This window comes from Callionymus lyra, chromosome 15 (assembly GCF_982586985.1).
Source record: "Callionymus lyra chromosome 15, fCalLyr1.hap1.1, whole genome shotgun sequence".
NCBI lineage: Eukaryota > Metazoa > Chordata > Actinopteri > Syngnathiformes > Callionymidae > Callionymus > Callionymus lyra.
The window spans coordinates 19259288-19281577 of record NC_141832.1 but is presented as its reverse complement, the minus strand read 5'-3'; the positions used below and the strand labels follow the sequence as shown (position 1 = coordinate 19281577).

The 22290-nt window shown below is 36.6% G+C and overlaps 1 protein-coding gene across 1 annotated transcript in view; it reads right to left on the bottom strand.

Annotated features, from left to right (window-relative positions):
* The window catches only part of LOC148065222 (inactive phospholipase C-like protein 2), an 88466-nt gene that overhangs the window by 2563 nt on the left and 63613 nt on the right, over nucleotides 1–22290 (bottom strand). Inside the window, exons 4-5 of the mRNA XM_087810079.1 lie at nucleotides 19822–19897; nucleotides 7357–7466 (exon numbers count right to left, since the gene is read on the bottom strand). Of these exons, the coding sequence (XP_087666205.1) occupies nucleotides 7357–7466; nucleotides 19822–19897 (186 nt within the window). The remainder of the gene's footprint in view (nucleotides 1–7356; nucleotides 7467–19821; nucleotides 19898–22290) is intronic.

Genomic DNA, 22290 nt, shown 5'->3' with positions numbered 1-22290 from the left:
GAGAGAGGACGGAGGTTTAGAATAAAATATTCTTTACCATTAAGTCGATTGTAAATGTCTGGGATGTCAGATACCAAAGTCCTGTCAGGAGAAATTCATTATTGTTGCACAAACCAGAAGGAGCGGTCTCACAGTTGATACAAAACTCTGCAGCGAGAATTCTGACCTGCTCTGGTAGAAGAACTCGCATTTCTCTGATCCTTAAAAGCCAGTTTCTTTCAGGATCAATTTTAAAATTCTGGTTCTTACTTTCAGAGCTATTCATGGTCAGACCTTCCATCAGTGATCTGATCCAGCCTTACACCCCAGCTCGGGCTCTGAGGTCTGTGGATCAGAATCTACTGATGGTTCCCGAACACACTTCAGGACCAGAGGAGAGAAATCCTTCCAGGCTGTTGCTCCTAAGCTTTGAAACAATCTTCCTCTCTCTCTGTGTTTGATGATCTACTGACTCCTTCAAGAAACATCTTAAGACATTTTTATTTGTGCAGACTTTTCCCTGATTTTCTGGGTCTTTTAGAGTTTTTAAACTCTTATGTAATTTTAACTATGTATTGCTTTTGATTGTTAAAGCGCTTTGTGACCCTGGTCTAGAAAGGCGCTTTACAAATAACGTTTACTTAGTTACTTTTTACCAGAACGGCTTCAAGCTATATCGTAAGTCAAACCTCCAAAAACTATCTTAAAGTGCTAGGGGCGGGTCAGTGTAGAGTCAAAATGGCGGATCAGAGCAGGTCCGTCAGGGAGCCATCAGATCTCTGGGAGTTTCATTTTACTTCACTTTGTTGTCTCCATGATGAATTTCCCGTCTCATATATCAAATTAAAATCTGGTCATCGACAAAGGCAATTTCCTACTTGAGCTTTTGACACTAATGTTCTGATCAGAATCAGAAAACTTTTATTGCCAAAAAATATATAAACATATATATACAAATATAAAAGAAAGAAAGAAAAAGAGATTAACACAATAAAATACAATCAATTATGAGACATTGAGACTGGACGGGTTTTATCCCCACATTGTTTTGCAAATGTTTGTCTTACTCACAAATAAATGAATGTTTATCTTATCTTAACAGAGCTCTATGTTGTCTTTCCATGTAAACATCATTTTAATCGCATGTGAAACTTGCAGTTCTGTAAAAACATCATCCATCAAGACCAGAAGAAGCCAAATTCTAAGCAACTCAAACCCACAAACATATTGCAGTGGACATGTTTGTGCCTGAGGGAGCTAAAATCCCCACAAATAAAAACAACGTTTTTTATCTTGTAAAAAAAACTACGACTTTGAAATGCAAATGAAGCATCTTAGTCTATCTTAAATACAACTTAAATAGCATCTTAAATATACATTATTACCAGAAACATGTAGATGAAGTGACAACCCTTTCTATAATCCTTTAATCTCTAAATTCTTTTTTTTATATACATTTTTATTTTACGTTACAAGTACTTGTTGCAATTTAATTTTATTAAATTAAATGTATTATTAGTGTTGTTATTTGTGTCTTTTATTTATTGTTCTCTTTTAAAAAAAATGATAAAGTAAATAACTTATTTATATTTGTAGAGCGCTTTTCAAGAGGGCTCACAAAGCGCTTAAACAATCAAAACAATACTCAATAAAATATATACTTAAAAGTAGGAAACTACTGATTGACTGCTGTTTCCAAATGAATTAGATTGTCATAAATACACAAAGAATCTCGGGGTAGTTTTTCAGATATACTGGGGATAAATTGTAGCGAAATAAATGGCGGCTCAAAAAAAGAATCTTATTCTGTAGCGCATTCTTGCATTTGTAATAGCAGAGCACAAACAGCGGGGGGCAGTGTAACTCCATCAACTCAATCATCTTGAGCTGCAGCCAGTATTGCTCTGTCATCAGTGCTGATGTCCATCATGTTGGACTTCAGCTGCCCCCCTACTAAAAGATCGAGTCCAAGAAAGACTGCCGGGGGGATAAAGTAGTATCTGGACGTGTAAATGAGCCATCACAGACCTTTATAAGTTGTGAAAACAAATCTGAACACATGCTTAAGCGAACCTTCTTCACCCCTCTGTGCCCCCGACATCTGCTCACAAGAGAGTTGAGCGAACTTCATCTGCATATTTTTCTAACCCCCCCACCACCGCCTCCCAGCCCGCCGCCACTGCTGAACTTCAGCCTGGACTCTCTCTGACCGGCTCTGACATCTCGCCGTGAATCACTCCCGCCGTCTCGTCACTTAAACAGATAGAACACGTAGAGTTTTTCATGAGGGGCCTGGATGCTGCTGCTGCTGCTGCTGCTTCTGTAACATCTCCAGCAGCAGCAGCAGCAGCAGCAGCATGAATAAGTCATACTTTTCAAAGCACAAATTATATAAGTCATGACTCACCAGTCATAAAATAAGACAGTGGAAAAGCTCTTTCTGCCTGCTGGAGACCGATCTCCGTGTATCCGGGTGCATTCACCCCTGCAGCTGCTGTAGATATCCACGGGGGTCTAAGCCTAACAACCAAATCACAGCACAGCGTCCTCGTCTAATGCGTATAAGCCGAGCTTCGAGATGAGACCGACTCATTTGTCACCAGTGGGTCCTCGCCATCGTGCTTCTGGCACATCTGGAGGCCCGAATCAAGGTGACAAGGGGGGTAAGAAACCATTGATACATCAATATATTGATTTATTTTCTCCATACTGTATTGATATTAAATAGACAAAAACAAAGATTACATATATTTTTGACTTAAAATCATATTTGACATTTACCATAGTTCTTTAAAGGTTTTGTATTTCAAAAAAGTGTGTTTAAATAAAAACAATTCGATTTTCAAACCACAATTAACACGGAAATATTCAACGTTCGTTTTTGTATTGCCATTAAACTCCAGGCCGCTAGAGGGCAGCAGTCATTACGCCCTCCGCATCTAAAGGTACACATGAAATCCTGTATAGATATTCAAAGGACAAAAACAAAGATAATATATATTTTTGACTTAAAATCACATTTTATTTTCACCCTAGTTCTTTAACGGTTTTGTATTTAAATAGAGTGTGTTTAAAATTAAAATAATTAGATTTTTAAACCACAATTAACACGGAAATATTCAATGTTCGTTTTTGCGTTGCCATTAAACTCCAGACCACTAGAGGGCAGCAGTCATTACGCCCTCCGCATCTAAAGGTACACATGAAATCCTGTATAGATATTCAAAGGAAAAAAACAAAGATTACATATATTTTTGACTTAAAATCATATTTTATTTTCACACTAGTTCTTTAAAGGTTTTGTATTTAAATAAAGTGTGTTTAAACTAAAAAATAATTAGATTTTAAAACCACAATTAACACGGAAATATTCAACGTTCGTTATTGTGTTGCCATTAAACTCCAGGCCACTAGATGACAGCAGTCATTACGCCCTCCGCATCTGAAGGTACACATGAACTCCTGAGAGATCCCGGTGATGACTGAGGACGAGAGGATACAGCCCATCATACATCCAGCAGCTTTTAAAGCCGATGTTTGGATATATTTTGGAAGCTGTAATGAATTTGTCAAAAGTCATGCGATTTTATAGAAACGTCCAAAAAGAGCCACATTTATAATCAACAGTATTTTATGGGAATTTATTTATCTTTATGGGAAGATTAATGAAGACAATATCAGGCTTCCTCTTGAAAAATTTTGGCTGCTCTACAAGAATATAAGAAAATAACATTTCCTCCAGTAACAGTGTTTTGAAACAGGCAGTAAATATGTTTTTTTTTTATGTTGTAAAAGTTATTTTTGGCCGGCTGTTTACGTGACATCCGGCCTTAAGGGGACACTTGATGAACTCAGCTTTTTGCACTTCCTCATTAGCTTCACTCTGTATGTTGCTCCTGTTTACACTCGAAGTGAACTGGTGTCAACAAGACAGGCCTTAAGATGTAAAGCACGGACCGGTCGGCCATGTTTGTTAAAAATGGATTCATAATAAAATAAAAACCACTGCTCTAGAGGGCTGTGTTAAACTGGAATAACCAGTCTACCAATTTTTCATGGAGGCGGCGAAAACATCACACAAATCTCCTGGGTGTGTTTTGTTTTTAGGGAAAATAAAAAATGGGTCAGAAGTATTTGATTTCATGTACGGACATAAATGACGTTCTTGTTTCTTGTATAAGTCTGGACTTGATTGATTTCTTGACAAACAAGTGTTTAAATGCTTGCTAAAGGTCAACTAACGTGTTGATTTAAGTGCGTCTTAAATAGATCTTGGACCTCTTTTGTACTCATCAGTTTCTGTTTGTACAAAAATATATTTTCATTGAAATATTTACATTAGAAAATGTACTTAAGCCCCGCCCAACTGGAAACACTTATTTTTCTGAGATGAACTATAACCCCGCCCACTTTGCTGTGATTGGTCGAACGTCAAGGTTTGTCACCATATATACCGGGGAATACTCCACCTCCAAGGGACTCGTTGTATAAACAAAGCCGGGTGTGATCACAGCCGGCTGGTAGGAGGAGTGAAGTCATTATGACGTCATAATGGACTCTGCTCTCGTAACCTCTCGTTCGCCAAGATTTCAGACGTGGGGAGAACTTTATAAAGTATTAGGTTCAAAACATGGTCATGATGAGGGACTTCCTATATTAACCGCTGGAGTCTTCCTTAGAGAAAGATCATGTCGAATCCGTCAGTAAATGTTTTTTAACGTCATGATCCAGAACCTAAAACCCTAGTAAAACGACCCGAGAGGTCTTCTTCATGTTCCTTCCTGGTGTCACCGGCGATACAGTCTACAAGCTTCAGTGGCAGCTCTCCCTGTCAGCCATGGTTTGAAGTTCCGCTAAAAACCGAAAGAGAACACGACACCATCCAGCAGCTCCTCCACCATCCATCATCGAGCTCCTTGCAGCTACGACCCACCATCTGCCGGTGGCTGACAGGTGAGAGTCTCTGGCCCCGGCTCCCGGAGCTGGCCGACGAGGAACCAGGGCTGTCACCGAGCGTTAAGTATGAGACGCCGATAATCACCGAGGAACCGGAAGAAGGAGCCGAGTTTGCCAAGATTCTAGACTCAACCCCAGCACGGGTGGAGGGTGTGGGGGAGATAAAGGCGGTGAGAGAAGTTTTGAGGAATTACGGGAGCAAGAGGGAGTTTGGCTGAGGCGGGAATTAGTGCCACCTGGTAAGCTGCATGTGCACTGAAGCGGAATGAGATAAATCTGTCGGCTGCACATGAGGATATTGTCCCAGGAAGAAGATAAAACGCCGTCTACGGGCTGATCTCGGAGCTACCAGGGCCGCCCAGATTATGTTTTATGATAAATCGTTGCAATTTAAATATGTTTTCCCCCGAATTCATCTTCGTGCTCAGAACATGCAAACTCCCCCCAAAAAAACAAGTTAAGCTAGTACCGGAGGTCGATACCAAAGACCTCGAAAGTACAAATATTTGTGGGAGGGAGCTATAGAAAGAAAAGTGTTAGGGTCTTGTTTAAGGGAAGGGAAATATGAAGTGATAACCCATTTTTAAGGGGTACAAACCCCTACATCAGACCAGGATGTTTGAGATGAAAGGACCTGTGGATCGTTCAAACATGTATGCAGGCGTTGAGAAGCCGCAAAAAGGTACATCAAAGGGTTAAATCAAGATACCTTTGGCACGAGGCAAGAGCTACTTCTTTCTTTTTTTTTGAGTTTAAAAGGATGACAAGGACAAAATGACAAAAAATATTTTTGATAAAATTGATTTTTAGGTTTTTTTCCGGGATAATCAGAGATAAAAAAAAAAAACAAGAGTAAAAGTTTCCAGAGATCCAAAGATTGAGAATTCCTAAAGATCTTGGCGACGACGAAACCAAGAGTTTTGCAGAAACGCAAGAAAAATTCCGCATTTTCCAATAAGATATTAAAAAATTGGAGTGAAAAAATCTTTCGCCTCAGGGGTCAACATTTATTTTCTGCTGGACTACTATGATTTTTAAATAATTCATGATGGGAATGCCCTCAGTATTTCACAGACATGATAAAACACTGAACTGAAAGTTCCACTAAAACTGATATAATTGAAGCCTCGTATATGATGTCACTTCCTGTTCACCTACCAGTAGTAATTGTGTACCTCAGCTATATTTTGTCTTATGATGATAATCCGTCAAGGTCAAGGTGACCCAAAGCCCCCCAAAACAAATGTGTTTTGGGTATCCCTTGTGTGGTCTCCGGGTCAATGTGACCCAAAGGCCCAAAAACAAATATGTTTGAGGTATCCCTTGTGTTGCCTCTGGGTAAAAAAAAACAACGTGTTTTTGGTATCGCCTGTGTTGCCTCTGGGTCAAAGTGACGCAAAGCCCCCCCCAAAAAAGTGTTTTGGGTATCCCTTGTGTTGTCTCTGGGTCAAGGTGAGCCAAAGGCCCAAAAACAAATATGTTTGAGGTATCCCTTGTGTTGTTTCTGGGTCAAAGTGACCCAAAGCCCCCCCAAAACAAATGTGTTTTTCATATCCCTTGTGTTGTCTCTGGGTTAAAATGACCTGAAGGATTGAAAAAAAGTTTGTTGTACCCCTTGTGATGCCTCTGGATCAAGGCCGGAAGGCCTGGAAACAAATGTGTTTGTGGTATCCCTTGTGGTATCACATCTGTTTTCAGGCCTTTGGGTCACCTTGACCCAGAGACAACACAAGGGATACCCAAAACACATTTGTTTTGGGGGGGCCTGAGGTAAAAAAAAGAAAAAAGGCAACAACACTGCAATTCCAGAAACTATTTTTCAAGATTTAACTCTTTAAAAAAAATAAAAAAAATAAAGGTAATATTTTATTAAATCCATGTGAAGAAAGTAAGTTTTTCACACTTACTCAACTTAGAGGAATGGACAGAAGTATTACTTAGAGCAGATTGCATCATTCATAGCGTGTCGCCCTGATAAGGATGACTGGAGAAGATAAAAGATAAAAACCATCCGTCCTGACACACGAGTGTGGAGGCTTCTGCACTTCATAATAAATGATTTCGGGGGTGATGAGATGAGATAAAACGATTCTGGCGTCCGTGTCCTTACATGTCTCTGTGACCGAGGCACACGCGGTATTTATCAGGTTCCAGTGTTATCCGTCACATAACGCTGAGTCAACCTGCTTTTAGACACGCACAAATAAATGAGACAGCACTCGGGATTATTTCATTAAGAGATTTAAGGATTAAAGACGAGGCGAAGCAAAATTAGCCCAGGGAGCTTTTCTTAAATCGACATGTAGCAGCCGCCGCGGCAGCAGCAGTGCAGGCTGGGATTGTTTATCCAGCTGCAGATGAGATCGCACAGCTTTCCACAAGAGAACAAAGACACTTCTGGAGCCATGTCAGCAGGAGTACCTTGAGTACAGTGATGTTCCAGGCGTAGCTCTCCATGGCCTTCTGCAGTTTACGGCCCTTCAGACCTTCCTTTACGCCGATCCGATGCAGGTCCTCGTGGAAGTCCAGACCTGGACGAGAACACAAGGGTTGTTTAGACATCTTTTACCTAAACTGTTTGTTTCTTTGGTGAAACTTTACAAATTGTTGCAAAAATAAACTTCAAGAGATGTGACTTCAACTTATACATACATCTTTCTTTAAAATCTTTAAACTTTTTCAACAAAAAAAACACTTGGTACAAAAACATTTGAACCAAAACACAAAATTTCACATTTAAGTTTTCCTCGACTGTGAAAGCCTCAAATATCTTCGACTTACCATGCAAAATATAAAGTGTTACTTTAAAAAAACATGAGAAAAAAAGATAAGAAAACAAAAGAATGCAGTGCAAAGGTCTCTATAGTTCCTCAAAGCATTAAAGGTGACAAAGGTTTTCTTATATTTGATGATATTTATTATGATATACAGTATATAATGCAGTTTACATCGAAAATTGTATATTTTATTGTTTCATATTTTATTGATTGTTGTGCGGTTTTACTGTGAATTTAGGCCATTTTAGTCTAATTTTATTTTACCTATCTGTTCCATCTGGACCCTTGTGTTGCCTCTGGGTCGAGGTGAACTTCCCTGGCTCGCAGAAATACGTATTCAATGGGACAAGGGATACCACAAACACATTTGTATTCGTGCCTCCGGGTCATCTTGACCCCGAGATAATGCAAGGGTTAACTATATAACCGATGCTTTATAAATGATACCAGTTTCAGTGATAAACTTGTTTCTTAACAATCTGAGTACAATCATAGAAACTTAGACAACAGATGGAGGGCCGCGGAAAATCATTATTATCAATTATTTTGGGCGAAACACAAACTGAGATTTCAGTGTCTCTTTTAATTCTTGAATTTACAATAAATAAACTATACTTATTGAAAATCAACCCGACACAATTCCCAACCTAGTATTGAATTGCCTTGCATTTGTATCAATCTTTAAGTTTTTGTCAATTCACAGATTAGGTATTAACATTTCAGTTTCAGTTTTAGTTTATTTATTTTACTGTCAGTAGGCCATAGCATCTATTACAAAAGTATTAGTTTGATTCACTGTGATTCAAGTGTTGAAAGCTGCATCAAATTCATTGGCCAGATTTGGTCCCCAATTCTTGGGTTTTACATGCTGTTGGGTTATTTAAAAGTATCAAACCTTGTAATGAAGTCAGAATAACAAAAACATTTGTAAAAACACCGTAGTTACCCATTTAAAATGATTGAACACTGATATATCGTTAAAACTAAACTATAATTTGTGCTCACTTTCCCCCACTCTGTGCTACTCCTTGACGAAAGGTTTTCACATCAATGCCATCTCTGAACGAAACAATTATGTTTCAGCTTCTCTTCTGTCAAATCAAACCATTTAATCACACAAAAGTCCCAGTGACTCCAAAGAAAAGGATCTGCAGAAAACAGCAGATGTGAGTCATTCAGACTGTCAACAGGGTCCAACCTCCCTGACAACAGCAATTTCACAAACACTAACTTATAAAGTATTTTACAGAAATTGCAATATTATGCAAAGCACTTTGGCTTTAATGTGATTGAAAGTTCCTCATTATTAAATCCCGATAAATGTGACAAAAGCGCTTGCAGTGGTCATCATCGTGGTACAAAAGGTGCATCACAGAGACAACAGTCTATACCACAATCAATGTACAACTATATATTAGTATATACTTTTGTCAAATCATAATATTTAAGAGTCATTTCACCTTCTTCTGTACAATTGCTTCAACAAAAGCTCACGGTCCTATGTTGAGAAATGCCTTTAATGTTGAGTTTCCATGCAAAACTCTAAACACAAGTGTGTAACAAAAAAAAATATCTAAAATACTCGTAGTGCCAAAAAACAGCTCCAATCCTCCACATTCCACCACAGGTGCAGATGTCCGCCTCCTCCTGTGAATCATGCGCTGGAATTAGATCAGTGTGGCGTTCAAGATCTACCACCATAACTTGAGTCACACACCAAAACAGAACAAAAAAAACCCCAACAACAACAACACACAGCTGGCGACGAAAGCAACGGAGCAGAGAAGGCATGATATGGTTCAGTAGATATTTATTTAGACTCACTGAGATGTGTTTTTCAAAGTTCTTTTTTTTTAAGACATATTGTTCTGGTCTAAATTTGCACGACCAAATAGCTAAGTGGTTGTTTGTTCCGTGCGAATGAAGCCCACGGAAGAATGGCATCACAAAGTCGAGGTTATTTTCAAGCACGTCTGTATTTATCCCTTATAACCAGCTTTCATTGATTCCAGTGTGTGTGTCTTTCCGGTGTGAACTTTATTCTCAGCTCTTGTACGGTCAATAACTTACCAAGGAGTATAAAGATGCAACTAAAACAGTAAAATCGTTCATTCTACGAGAAGGTTCTGTATTGATCTCTCCTTGCTGCAGGTAAAAGTGTAAAACTTTAAATCCGATAACTAATCCGAGAGTCAGAGTAACACAATAAAGAATTACTTTTGATATTTAAATGCCTTATACAAGAATACAAGTAAAATAAGATCTAATCTGACGATACGATATATTTTGATACACTTGAATTATTGTTCAATTTATTTTAGGGGAATTTAATTAACTTGTGATTGTTCCACTCACTTTTGGTTGAATTTCGAAAACATGATCTTCTTTTTGAAGCTGCCTGCAGTTGACTGTATCCTCTAGTCCTCAGTCATTAATGGGATCTCGCAGGATTTCATTGTTTCTTTAGCTGCGGGGGACGTAATGACCGCCATCTAATGGCAGGAAGTTAAATTGCAACACCAAAATGAACAGATTCTGTAAATATTTGAATGTAAAAATGTAAATAAAATTAATAAAAATAAATATAAATTGACACATTTTTATCTACATACACTTAATTTAAATAAATAAAACGAGAAAGAAATAATGATAAAAATAAAATATGATTTTGAAAGCCCAATAAAAAAAAATATATATATATACAGTATATAGCGCAGTTAAATATACTGTAGATACACGATTGTAAAAAAAAATGTAAAAAATCAGTGTATTCATTTTTCCGCACACCCCTAATGAGCATAATATAGGAGTTTATTTGAGTGGACTGAAAGTGTTTTATGTGTATAATTAAAGGAGTATAAATATAGAGTAGTCAATTTTGCATTCAGACCTCGATTAAAGCCTGAGACCTGCTGAGAAAACAGAAAGAACCCGATACAAAGAGAGAACGACTAGATCTTGAATTCTGCAAACTATCTTTCTTTATACTCATTTCTTACAACAACATACAAATTAATACAAAATTAAGTGCCAAATAAATAAAAGGCTAAATTGACCTAGATTAGAAACATCAGTGTGGCTTCATTAACGGTGATTATCAATCCAAAAATATAATAAAATGTACCTTTTTTATGATAAGATGACAAACCTTTGTTCACTTTGTCAAAAATAAATATATTAGGTTACAAATAAAACACTCTGCAGTAAAACTGTTGTATCGTGTGTGTACACAATGCTACATCTGGATACAGTAAATCCATGGTGGTTTACAAGCACGATGGTACGGAACATAAAGCAGGCCCGTTAGACTGCGGGAAGGAACAGACACGGAACCGAACAAAAGATAAAATGAGCTGCTAGCGGCTTGTCGCAACGGTGTCTCTCGAAGCGTTTAATTTCCCAATTATTAGGCAATCCCAATCCCCACAACACTGTTCCTAACTGTCACTTAAGCTGTGAAATGTGAGTTGATAAGCAAAGCATGAGCCCCGCGGCACACTCGCAGACGGCGTCGCACGCTTCGCTTCTCCACTGGAACAGAAAAGAAAAAAAGGGATTCCGAGCGAGACGGTGGAAGAACTCAAAAGCAGAGGGAAGTTTTTCCGGCTTTCAAAGGTGACCGCGGAAGCACATTTACGTAGGGCTGTCAAATTGAGAAGGTAAGAAAAAGAGATCCTCTTTCACCGGCTGATGACAACTTTGACGTTAAATAGATGAGTTTTGAAATGATGTTGGGAGTTTTCTACTTAATTACTGAAAGCAGACGTTTTGTGGTTTGATGCTATGGTTCGCTATATATTGATACAAAGGCTTGAAACTCAGAAAAAGAAGAATAATTCGTAATATATGCAGTAACTTTACTGACTTTACATTAGTGTTAGGGCTGACGAATACTTTAATCTCACGATACGATTTGATACGATATATTCAGCTCACGATACAATACGATATATTTCAATACACTTTGCTAACAATTTAAGGGGAAACTGAATTGACGCCTAATGATAGTTCAATTCTCTTTCTGATAATCTAATAGAACGAAAAGCTTTACAAACATCAGCTTTAAAAAACTGCTCGAGTTGACTGTATCCTCTTGTCCTCAGTCATCGCCGGGATCTCGCAGGATTTCATTGTTTTTTTGCGGAGGACGTAATGACTGCCATTTAGCAATCAATAAAAATGATAAAACAACTATTAAAAATACATTGCAACGTAAAATAAAAATGAAAAACAAAACATATATACACAGTGTATATATATATATATATATATATATTATCATTCATATTATTGTCTGTCATGCCATTCCTAATAAAATAAAATAAAAAGAAGCAGAAGAAAAGACAATGAAGTTAATAAAAAAAAAGTATGAATTTGAAGTAGTTTGAAGTCAAATGAGTTAAAATAAAAATGTGGAGAATTTTTTTTATAATCTCATGGCATTATCAAATGAGCTACAATAGTTGTTTGATTACATATCATTTCACTAATTATTAAGAAAAAAATAATATAAATTATATTATAAATATCGCAAATGATATCAACAATATGAAGGCACTTTACCTCACAACATTTTTATTTTTCATTTTATTGCATCTGTCAAAAACAAAAGGAATAATTAACTAAATGAGACCATAAAGTCCTATATATATAAAAAAAATATAAAATCCAAGTTGAACTAAAAAAAAGTTAGTTAAATGTCTAGTTATTTATACAATAATATTCAAAACATTTATTTTAGAAAACCATTAAAAATGTTGAAAACATTACACAATAAGTGCTATATAAATACAAATTTCTTACTTACTTCCAATTAAATATTCATTTTTAACATTGAATGGAACCAAGCTAAGGCGCCATCATGTAAGAAACATATAACCCCAAGGTTTTTTTAGACCTTTGTGTAACAAGTGAAGTAATTAAAAAAGCTACCCCCTTAAAAAAAACTAAACAAAAACCCCATTTTTAAATATAAAGGAGGTTATAAAGTTTAAATATAAAGGTTTTTACTTTAAACAGATTTTCAGGCAGAAGCTTGTCTGCACTTGCACTGTAACACACACACACACACACACACACACACACACACACACACACACACACACACACACACACACACACACACACACACACACACACACACACACACACACACACACACACACACACACACACACACACACACACACACACACGCACGCACACACGCAGCGGTAGCATCTGGAGGTGCCAAAGTGTTTTTCATCTGGCCTTCCGTTCTGGGGGGCCTTCGACAGCACCCGGGGGGACCATCCACCACCTCTCAATCCTCATCAACACGTCGGCCTCGCTGCCCAAATTAAACTGATTAGCCGCAATAATGACTGGGCATAAACTGAGCTCAGGAAGAGAGTCGGCGGCTGGAAATAAGTCCGGCTCCGAGGAGAAGATAATTAAAGCCAGAAAGGAAAATCTAATTTAAAAGTTTGATATCCAAAACAATGATCCCTCAAGACCTCAAGTACACTTTTAAAACCGCAATTGATTTTGTCATCATATTGACCGTTGTGTTTTTTCATTAGGTCTTCTTTCTCTCAATTTGTATGTGAAATGAAAAAAAAAACCCAGAAAAAGTCCAGGACTTTCACTTCTTTAAAAAAAACCTATTCATTCAACTCTTTTCTTTGTCTTATCTCTGGGTCAAGGTGACCCGAAGGCTCAAAAACAATTGTGTTTGAGGTATCCCATGTGTTTTCTCAGGGTCAATGTGAACGACCTCCACCACTGCATCTGTATTTATGGAAGCCAGGGAGGTCGTTGACCCAGAGACAACACAAGGGATACCACAAACACATTTGTATTCGCCTGTTCGGGTCACCTTGACCCTAAGATAACACAAGGGTTAAATCATTTTAGTATTTAATTCAAATAACTCAACTTAAAAGCCATTAAAATAAGTGTTTCGTTGGACATTCAACAAGTCAATCATGGTTCTACATTTTCAATATTATACATGTAAAATAATTATTTATTCCAAAGGTTGTTGTGAAGATTTTACTTGCGTCAATGATGCAGAAAAGATCATCAGAGGAAATCAAAGGTTCCAAAAGTTACTGTTTTCAAGTATAATTTCTTTAGAAAACATCAGAAAGTCCAGCAAATGCTTTTTTTCTCTAATTAAAATGAACCCTGTGTCAAAATGAATCAGTGCCTTGGTTACTGTAGAATCTTTCTTCTCACAGAAATAAAATAAAAATAAAAATGTAGACACAAAATGTATGCGTCATACGGAAACTTTTTTAAAAAAGAGATTGGAAAACATCCTTGGCCTCTTCATCATCATCTGAGTGATCCCTTCAGTGAAGTCAACACAAAACATTTTGTTAAAGAAAAACATTCGCCTCACAGACGCAAGTAGGAATCACCGCCTTGAACGGAAGGAAGCAAAAAATGACGCTTTAATTATTTCAAATGAACCGATTAAACTCCAAATTTGTTCCCTACAAGATGATACGTATTTTTGCAGTATATTTTGTTATTGTCTTACAAATTTAAATTTAATTAAATGAATACAAGATCTGGTTTCGTACACCACTTTGACACTAGGGGGAGCCAAAAACGCCATTTAAATTCTTACAAATAAGGGCTTTAATAGCATTATCCAACATGTGTCTCATATATTTTCAAATTCATTGTATTTTCTTTTTTTAAATAAGTAAATTTAACTTAAGTACAGTGATGCTTCACTCTTTTTGCGGTCAGTGATATTTGGGGACTGGAGGAAACCTTCTCGGAGGATAAAGAGTGTATAAAAGAGATTTACGATTCAGACACTCTGCACACAGAAGCCATTTCATCTAAATGCAACATTTGGCTCACAGACAAAAGACTTAGTTTCATGTAAAAACCCGCCGTCTAACTCAGACTCAGGCTCCGAACTGTTGTGTAAATAATCACAAAGCTCTGGATGAAAGAAACTGTCAAAACCTAGACAATGTGCTCTGAAAGACGCTTTTTCAGAAGGACACTTTCTTGGAATTCTGACAACAGAGATGAAAAACTAAAGTGTGAAGACAGAAAGAATCTGTTTGTTCTTCAGTACCAGTTAGGGTTTTGAAATTAATTAACCAAACAAATTATCTGGTAGTATCAATAGCTACAAAAAGATTCCACGATCGATCGATCTATTCATCTATCCATCAATATAAATTAAGTCAAATTACAATTTAGCAGAGACAATAAATGATTTATTATCAATTTATTTTCAACATTTTCAAAATATGTTTCTTTTATTGTCAAAAGAGAAAAGGAAAGACAATTACCTAATTACCTAATGCAGAAATTAAAGTTTAACTTTATTTTTTAATTTATTTAGAGAAAACAAACAAAAAATATAATCTCGTGGCATTAAGAGCTTAAATTGTTTATTTAATGTTATTTCACTAAATATTATTATATTTATATAATTATTGTAAATAGATCCATATAAATTATGTAATAACTGTTAAAAATCATAAAAAACAGCACTTTTTGTTTTGCTTTGATTATATTGCGTCTCTCAAAAAATAAATCAATAAAAGGAATAAAAAAGGAGACAATAAAGTGCTAAATATTAAATATTTAAGTTGAATTAGAAAAAAAATAGTTAATCATCATTTCTACTTCCTTATTAGCCATTAGCACATACTTAAAATAGTAAGTAATATTTATTTATATAGTAAGTAAGTAGGTAAGTAATATTTATTTATATAGCGCTTTTCCAGACCAGGGTCACAAAGCGCTTAAACAAACAAAACAATACTCAATCAATACTCTAAAAGTATATACACTTTAAAGATCAAGATAATACTGATAACACAACAAATAGCATTTAAACAAATAAACAAATAGCATTTGTATTGTTGATATTTATACAAAGAGTAATCAAATGAGAATATAAATGAGGATGTTTTCAAAGCTTGTGTTTATTCAATACATAAATAAAGTAAACTTAACAAATACAATTAAATAAATACAAAAGCAACAAAAGCAAGTATTTGAAATGCATGTGATCTGGATTCAGTTTCATTATTCTATCCAGTTACATTTTAGCTACATCTAGCAGCCATCAAGTCTCAGTATCTTCCTCAGATACTTCTTCCGATCACTGTCTGGTCCGTCCAATCGTCTCAAGACCGTGTTTGCCACTGATTGAAAATCAATAGTGCAGGTCATGTCCCTTTTATTGGCTAACATGACAGCATTAACCAAACCTCCCTCTATTCAGTGGAATGCAATTATGTCGTCTACGTACCATCTCAGGCTAATCTCGGGGATCTTGGGATATAATATATTTAAATGTATTCTGCAGCCGGCAGACGAAAATACCTGATAAACAAGGCGAGGACAAAGTGTTCTCTGAGCAAAACACAAAAACTTTGTGTCAATATATATACAAAACAAATCTTTGAAGATGACTTTGTTGAACAACGACAGGAGACACGGAATAAAAGTCAACTGGGTAAAAAAAAGGAATAAATATATGTAAAAATCCATTTAAAAAAACAGGCTAAAACGGCCTCATATGAAAAACAGTCAGTTTTATAAAAAAGATTCCAACATTGAATTAAACCACACAAAGCTGCAGAAAGAGATTTGTGTAAAAAAAGGTTTTGACTCCGGCAACCACTTATCGCCAGCTGCGATTGTGGGTGAGAAATAATGAACGAAGCCGAACCTCCGATGCATATATCCGATGAGAACTTGAGTAAAAGATTCATCTTCAGGTCAAAAATAAAAGCCCTTCTTCCATAATTTCTCGCTACATTTCTACTAGGTTAGTTATTTTTATTTTTTTTAAAGCTGCTAAATGGAGTTAAATTGCATATTTTAGCTCTTTCTCTGCTTCACACCCGAAGCAGATGTGGAAACACAAATGAGATCATGCACAGTTGAGTGCATTCAGACCATTTGTTAGTGTGCGTGGATTGTGTGCACGAGTGTGATGTGGATTTTAATATAAAAGGGAAACATAGAAATAATGTGTGTGAAGCAAAAGACCCTCGAGAGTGTTACCCTCATTTAAAGATGAGTTATGAGAAGAGTTTTGCATATTTAACTTACATTACAATATTAACATTTAGATTCAAAATGTCCTTAAACATAGCATTAGCATTATTTTTTGCAAACACGGATGAAATGACTCATGAAGGAAAAGAGGAAACTCATCTGACCTGCTGATGCAAATATTCAACTCTCTCTTTGTTCTTGTTAATGACATAAATGTATAGTTTTCTTTCTATAGCTCACTAAAACCACTCATTACGGCTCAAGAAACGATCAAAAGGTGTATAAAAACCTCCTTTACAAACCTCAAGAACACATAATAATAACTGTACAGAGTATAAATCCCCAAATTATGAACGATATACTTTACATCAACGGCGACATACAAATGACAATACTGCGAGTTCACTCACACGTGCATTCGTTCTGGTCGCATCTAAAAAAAATAGGTCACTGGGGTGAGTCTGAAGTTCTGAGATGGTAGGAATGTCAAGAGTTTTACATCATGTGACTTTCTCATTAAAATGTGAGCGGCAAATAACGTTCTGTGACTTGTGGCTGAGTTTGAAAGGTCAACTAAAGTGTTGATTTAAGTGTCAAAAACTCTCTTTTCATTGAAATATTTACATGAGAAAAATGTTCTTTAGCCCCGCCCACTGAAAACACTTGTTTTCTAGAGATGAAATCTTGTTTACCATAACCACACCCACTCTGCTGTGATTGGTCAAACATTGAGGTTTGTCACTGTGTCTCCACCTCCAAGGGACTCGTTGTTTAAACAAAGCGGGCATGATAGGGAGTGAAGGCCGTTAATACGTCATAATGGAATCTGCTCTCGTAACCTCTCGTTCGCCGAGATTGCATACAGGAGAGAACTTTACAAAGTATTAACTTCAAAACACGGTCATGATGAGGAACATCTACATCGACTTTACTCGTCTTCAAGGCATACATTTAGTTTGTAACAAACACTTCGTTACACCACCCAAGATACAAAAAAACATCTACAACCATTTCACTTGTCAAATTGACCGATTTATTTCCTCGTCGCCATAGCGTCGTGAATCTTCTTAGAAAACTCGTGGCACGCAAACGTTATGCCTCCAGTACCTCTGGTGCCAGTTTGGTGCGCTGTGGTTTTCGGCGCCTCTTTGAAGATGGTTCCAGCTCGGGTTTAAGGGAACTCGGAACCCAGGGGAGGACTCTTGTTATTGAAGCCCAGGCGATAACCTACATCCCTGGGTAATTGCACAGCACGACTTGGCTTGTTGTCGTGGTGGTGGCGGTGGAATGGGGTGTGGGGGGGCGGGGGGGGGAGGAGTGAGGCATATGCTCGCCTCCGTGTGACACCAGGGAGTAAATCCATGCTTAAATTAGTTCATCGGACTGAAGATATCAGCCGTCAAATTCAGGATTCATCGCGCATAAACACATGATCCCGTAGACGTCCATGCATGTTTATATGCGACTCTTACAATTCGATAAAGGACAAGAGCTTCCGTAATGGATTCAATGAGCTTGTCAGTATTCCATCTGCAAGCTTTTATCTCCGCGGTTTTCGGAGGAACAATTACCGTTCAAGTAACCAGAAAAAGACGAGACATTTCTCCATCTGAAGCCGTTTGTCTTAATGATCTTATTATGCTCCGTTTTATCATTGTATTTAAAAAAAAAAAAAAAAGGTTCTATATCAGCCTCTCGGGAATATAAGAGTGGACGGATAATTCCCGGTTCTCTTCTGCTCTGCTGAAGCCATTATGTGACCGCTACCTTCTAAAGGTGTTTGTGTTGTCCGTCTGCTTTTGTGCGACGGATCTTTTGTCCTGGCGGCGGCTTGATTGTTTTCACCTGCCGTGACTCACTGATGATGCCGCGCTCTATTGACAACGGCGGTGTTATTGATGTCGAGATGGAGCCGGAGATGCTGGGTTTTTTATTCTATTAGGCAACATACGAGTGACCTAGATAATGTCCAAAGAAAACATCCTTTCTTCCAAGCGTGGAGCATTTCTATAGACTAATATACTCGCTGCGACAACAAGTATTTACCTTCCAAATGAAGTATAACTAGAACCTCCTGGTAACACTTGGATTAGGGAACCCATATTGACTATTAATAAGTTACGTTTATATAAATCTGAGTTAGCAAAACATTAGCCACTTATTAAACATCATAAAACTTGTTCATTGTGACTATATTCTACCCATAATAGCGCGATAATTATAAATTATTAACAGGGTACAAAGAAGTAAATAAAGATTAGCTTTGGTGAAAACTAGCTTCTCTCTATTGTCATTTGTTAAGTGTTAATACAATGAGAGAAGTTACTATAAATAATAGTCTCTTTTAAAGTAAAAAAAAAGAAAAGAAAATACTAGTATGAATAGCATCCTAAGTACTCAAGTTCCTTAAGTACTCCTTTGATGTTATCAACCCTTCAAATACTGTTAGTGTTAATATGTTAATATGAATATGGTGCCATAATAGGAAACATATTTACAACAACAAATACTTATCTTTTAGTAATTAGGATGCCACTAATAGTTTTAAAGTAGCGTTTTTTTTTTTAAGACAGTATTATCTATAGTTAATTGCATCTCTCATGGTATAAATGAGGGGCAAAGAGAGAAGCTAGTTTTCAGCAAAAATATGTAATTACTTCTATATTTCCTGTAAATTACCAGTAATTGAGGTGTAGTTCATTGTCACAATAAAAAGGCTATGAGTTAGTATTTTATAATGATTAGTTTTCTTTTAATACATATATAAATAAATAGTGTAATATTAGTTAATATGTGTTCTCAGTTCTAAAGTATTACAAACATATATTTTCCTCGAAGAAACCCACATAGTGTTCTTGGATTAATCATCTACCAATGAGCAAAGACCGTTTAAAAGTGGGCGAACTGTGGGACGACGACAGTCGAGCAAGTACACGTGAGGCTTTTTTTTTTTTAGTCGAGAATTACAAATTGACTTCAGGTCGAAGGAGTAAACAAAATCATGGTTGACATTACATGTCAAAGGCAATGTGTGTTACCGTGAGATGAACACATAAATAATTCAGCAGATCAAATGACAAACCTGCTCGCTGAGCTTGTGTCAGCTTGGAGTAGACCACGTCTGCCGATTCGATCAGGGTTCTGCTGGTTTGGATCATCTGGGAAAAAAAAAGAAGACGTTTTTAAGACTTTTGCAACGACGACTCATAATCATTTATGAACGATTGTTAAAGTATATAACATGTAAAACAATTGTTGACCCGCGGTGCAAGTTCATAGGTTCCCATTATTTTTGACGGATTCATGAGGGCCGTGTTCCACAATAAAATCAGTTCCAAGTCAGAAGAGTTTTTACATAAAGCATACAAGGCCCACAGGCGATTTCAAGGAAAGTTAAAGGTTTTAAAGTGCACCTTATAGTACAAAAAATACAGTGAAGGGCTGTGATTTATTGGCTATAATGCAGTAACAATTTCAAGTGGTCCTACAAATATTACTATTTTGCATCCAACTACTTTGCTGTAATGGGATTATGTCAGAAGTGTTTGAATTGAGACAGAAACCTCTAGTGGTTATATAGCACAACTGCGATAGAATGATGGAATATCGGAGATCATACATTCTGCTTCTGTAACCAGTTACACATGTGTAGAAATACACCTACACACCTAATCATTATCATTATATTCCTGCAAAAGTTAAAAAAAAGCGTCAACTACAATGCCGTGGCTGAAAAAGTAAGTTTGTAGAACATGATGAAAAGAACCTAAAGGGAAGCCAAGCTATTTTAAGCGCATTATTATGGTATCCCTGTTGAATCCAACCTTGGTTTCAGCTTTCTGAATTGCGGGATAATTGGTGATTTTGTTCTGTAAAGCTTAATGTTTGCAGTGAGTACAGTTTGTGCCGCACAAGGAATGAACAGAACAAGAAAAAGAAGATTAAAGTGGAACGAACCAAAAGGCTGCAGATACCTTTTATCCTGGCCAACATTTAAAGTCATAAGAAATGTGTTATCTTGTTCTCTGTAAATGTTTCAAAATTATGTTTTGGGAAATATTAATAATTACTTAAGATGACACAAACAAGCAAACATTCAAATAGTATTCGCACCAAAACCCTTTCAGAGAACTTCGTGTCCCCCTTGATTAAAACACAAGGACACATTTCATTCAACTTCAACTTCAGCTTTCTTGGAGAAATCCCAACACCTGTTTCTCAATATCTCAGTGACTTCAGTTAAATTTCTCTATGTATTATGTGGGATCATCGTTTTCAGTGAAATTTGTTCACAGTGCCTGTTTTGAATCAAAGGAATTCAAGGACTTCTTACTTTTTTTTTTTCAAAGGTTTGTTCATCATCAATGTCCTGATGATGAGGCTCTTTGGAATAACTCCACAAGTTATTGTTTTGATTGTTTAAGCGCTTTGTGACCCTAGTCTGGAAAAGCGCCCTACAAATATAAATTACTTACTTACAAGGCACTGGTTTATTACTACACAAGACCCCCTAGTAAAAGTCATCTAGGCTTGCTAGTACTACTCCAAAAGTCAGTTGTGTTTTGGATGAGTCCGTCTCCTTTTCATTAACTTCATCAAAACCCTTGTATTCCTTATGTTCGCTCATAACAGTGCATGTCACAAACCCTTCCTACAAAGCCGCAGTTCGTTCGACACATCTTTTAATCTGTAATAATTAAAATATACAGTTATTGTGTTGTATATTCCGGTGCATCTGAAAAATACGTTGATCTTACTCCAGTGGACATAAATGATATAAACTATTTTTTTTATTTCTGTGCAGCCAGGGAACTGGCCTAAGGGAGTGCTTCCCAAAGTGGTCCATGCATTTGCCGATAGGCACGATAACAAAGGGGGCATGATACTCATCCAAAATTAGACTACAAAGAAAACAGTTTATGACATTTGGAATAGCTAAAGGGTAGGTAGCTTAACATGTCAAAATCATGTTTCTTTAAATACAGAAGTCACAATAAATATATAATAGTATATTGGCAAAAAGTTTTGAAACATCTGCCCTGTACTGTTTAAATAAACATGTACAAACCAAAAGACACTAGGGCTGTTATAAATATTGATAAGGCCATGTATCGCAATATCATTTTTCCATTATACTGTATCAATATTTGACGGAACAAGGAAAATATATATTTTTTTGTTTCCGTGTTTGGCTTGTAAATCATATTTTCATATCGTACCATAGTTCTTCTATGGTTTATAGTTTAATAAAGTGTATGTGAATATATATATATATAAATATATATATATACTGTATATATATATATATATATATATATATAAAATCCTGTGAGATACCGGCGATGACTGAGGACGAGAGGCTACAGTCGACTCGAGGAGCTTTAAAAGCTGTTTGAACATTTTTTGATTCCTAAACAAATGAAAGCCTATACCACTTAGTCAAGATGTGGTCTGTACATTTTAGAACATCAGATTCAAGTACTTGACAATACCGTCAATATATAATATTGTTGCCCCTGTATTGCCAAACGTATCGTATCAACAGATTCTT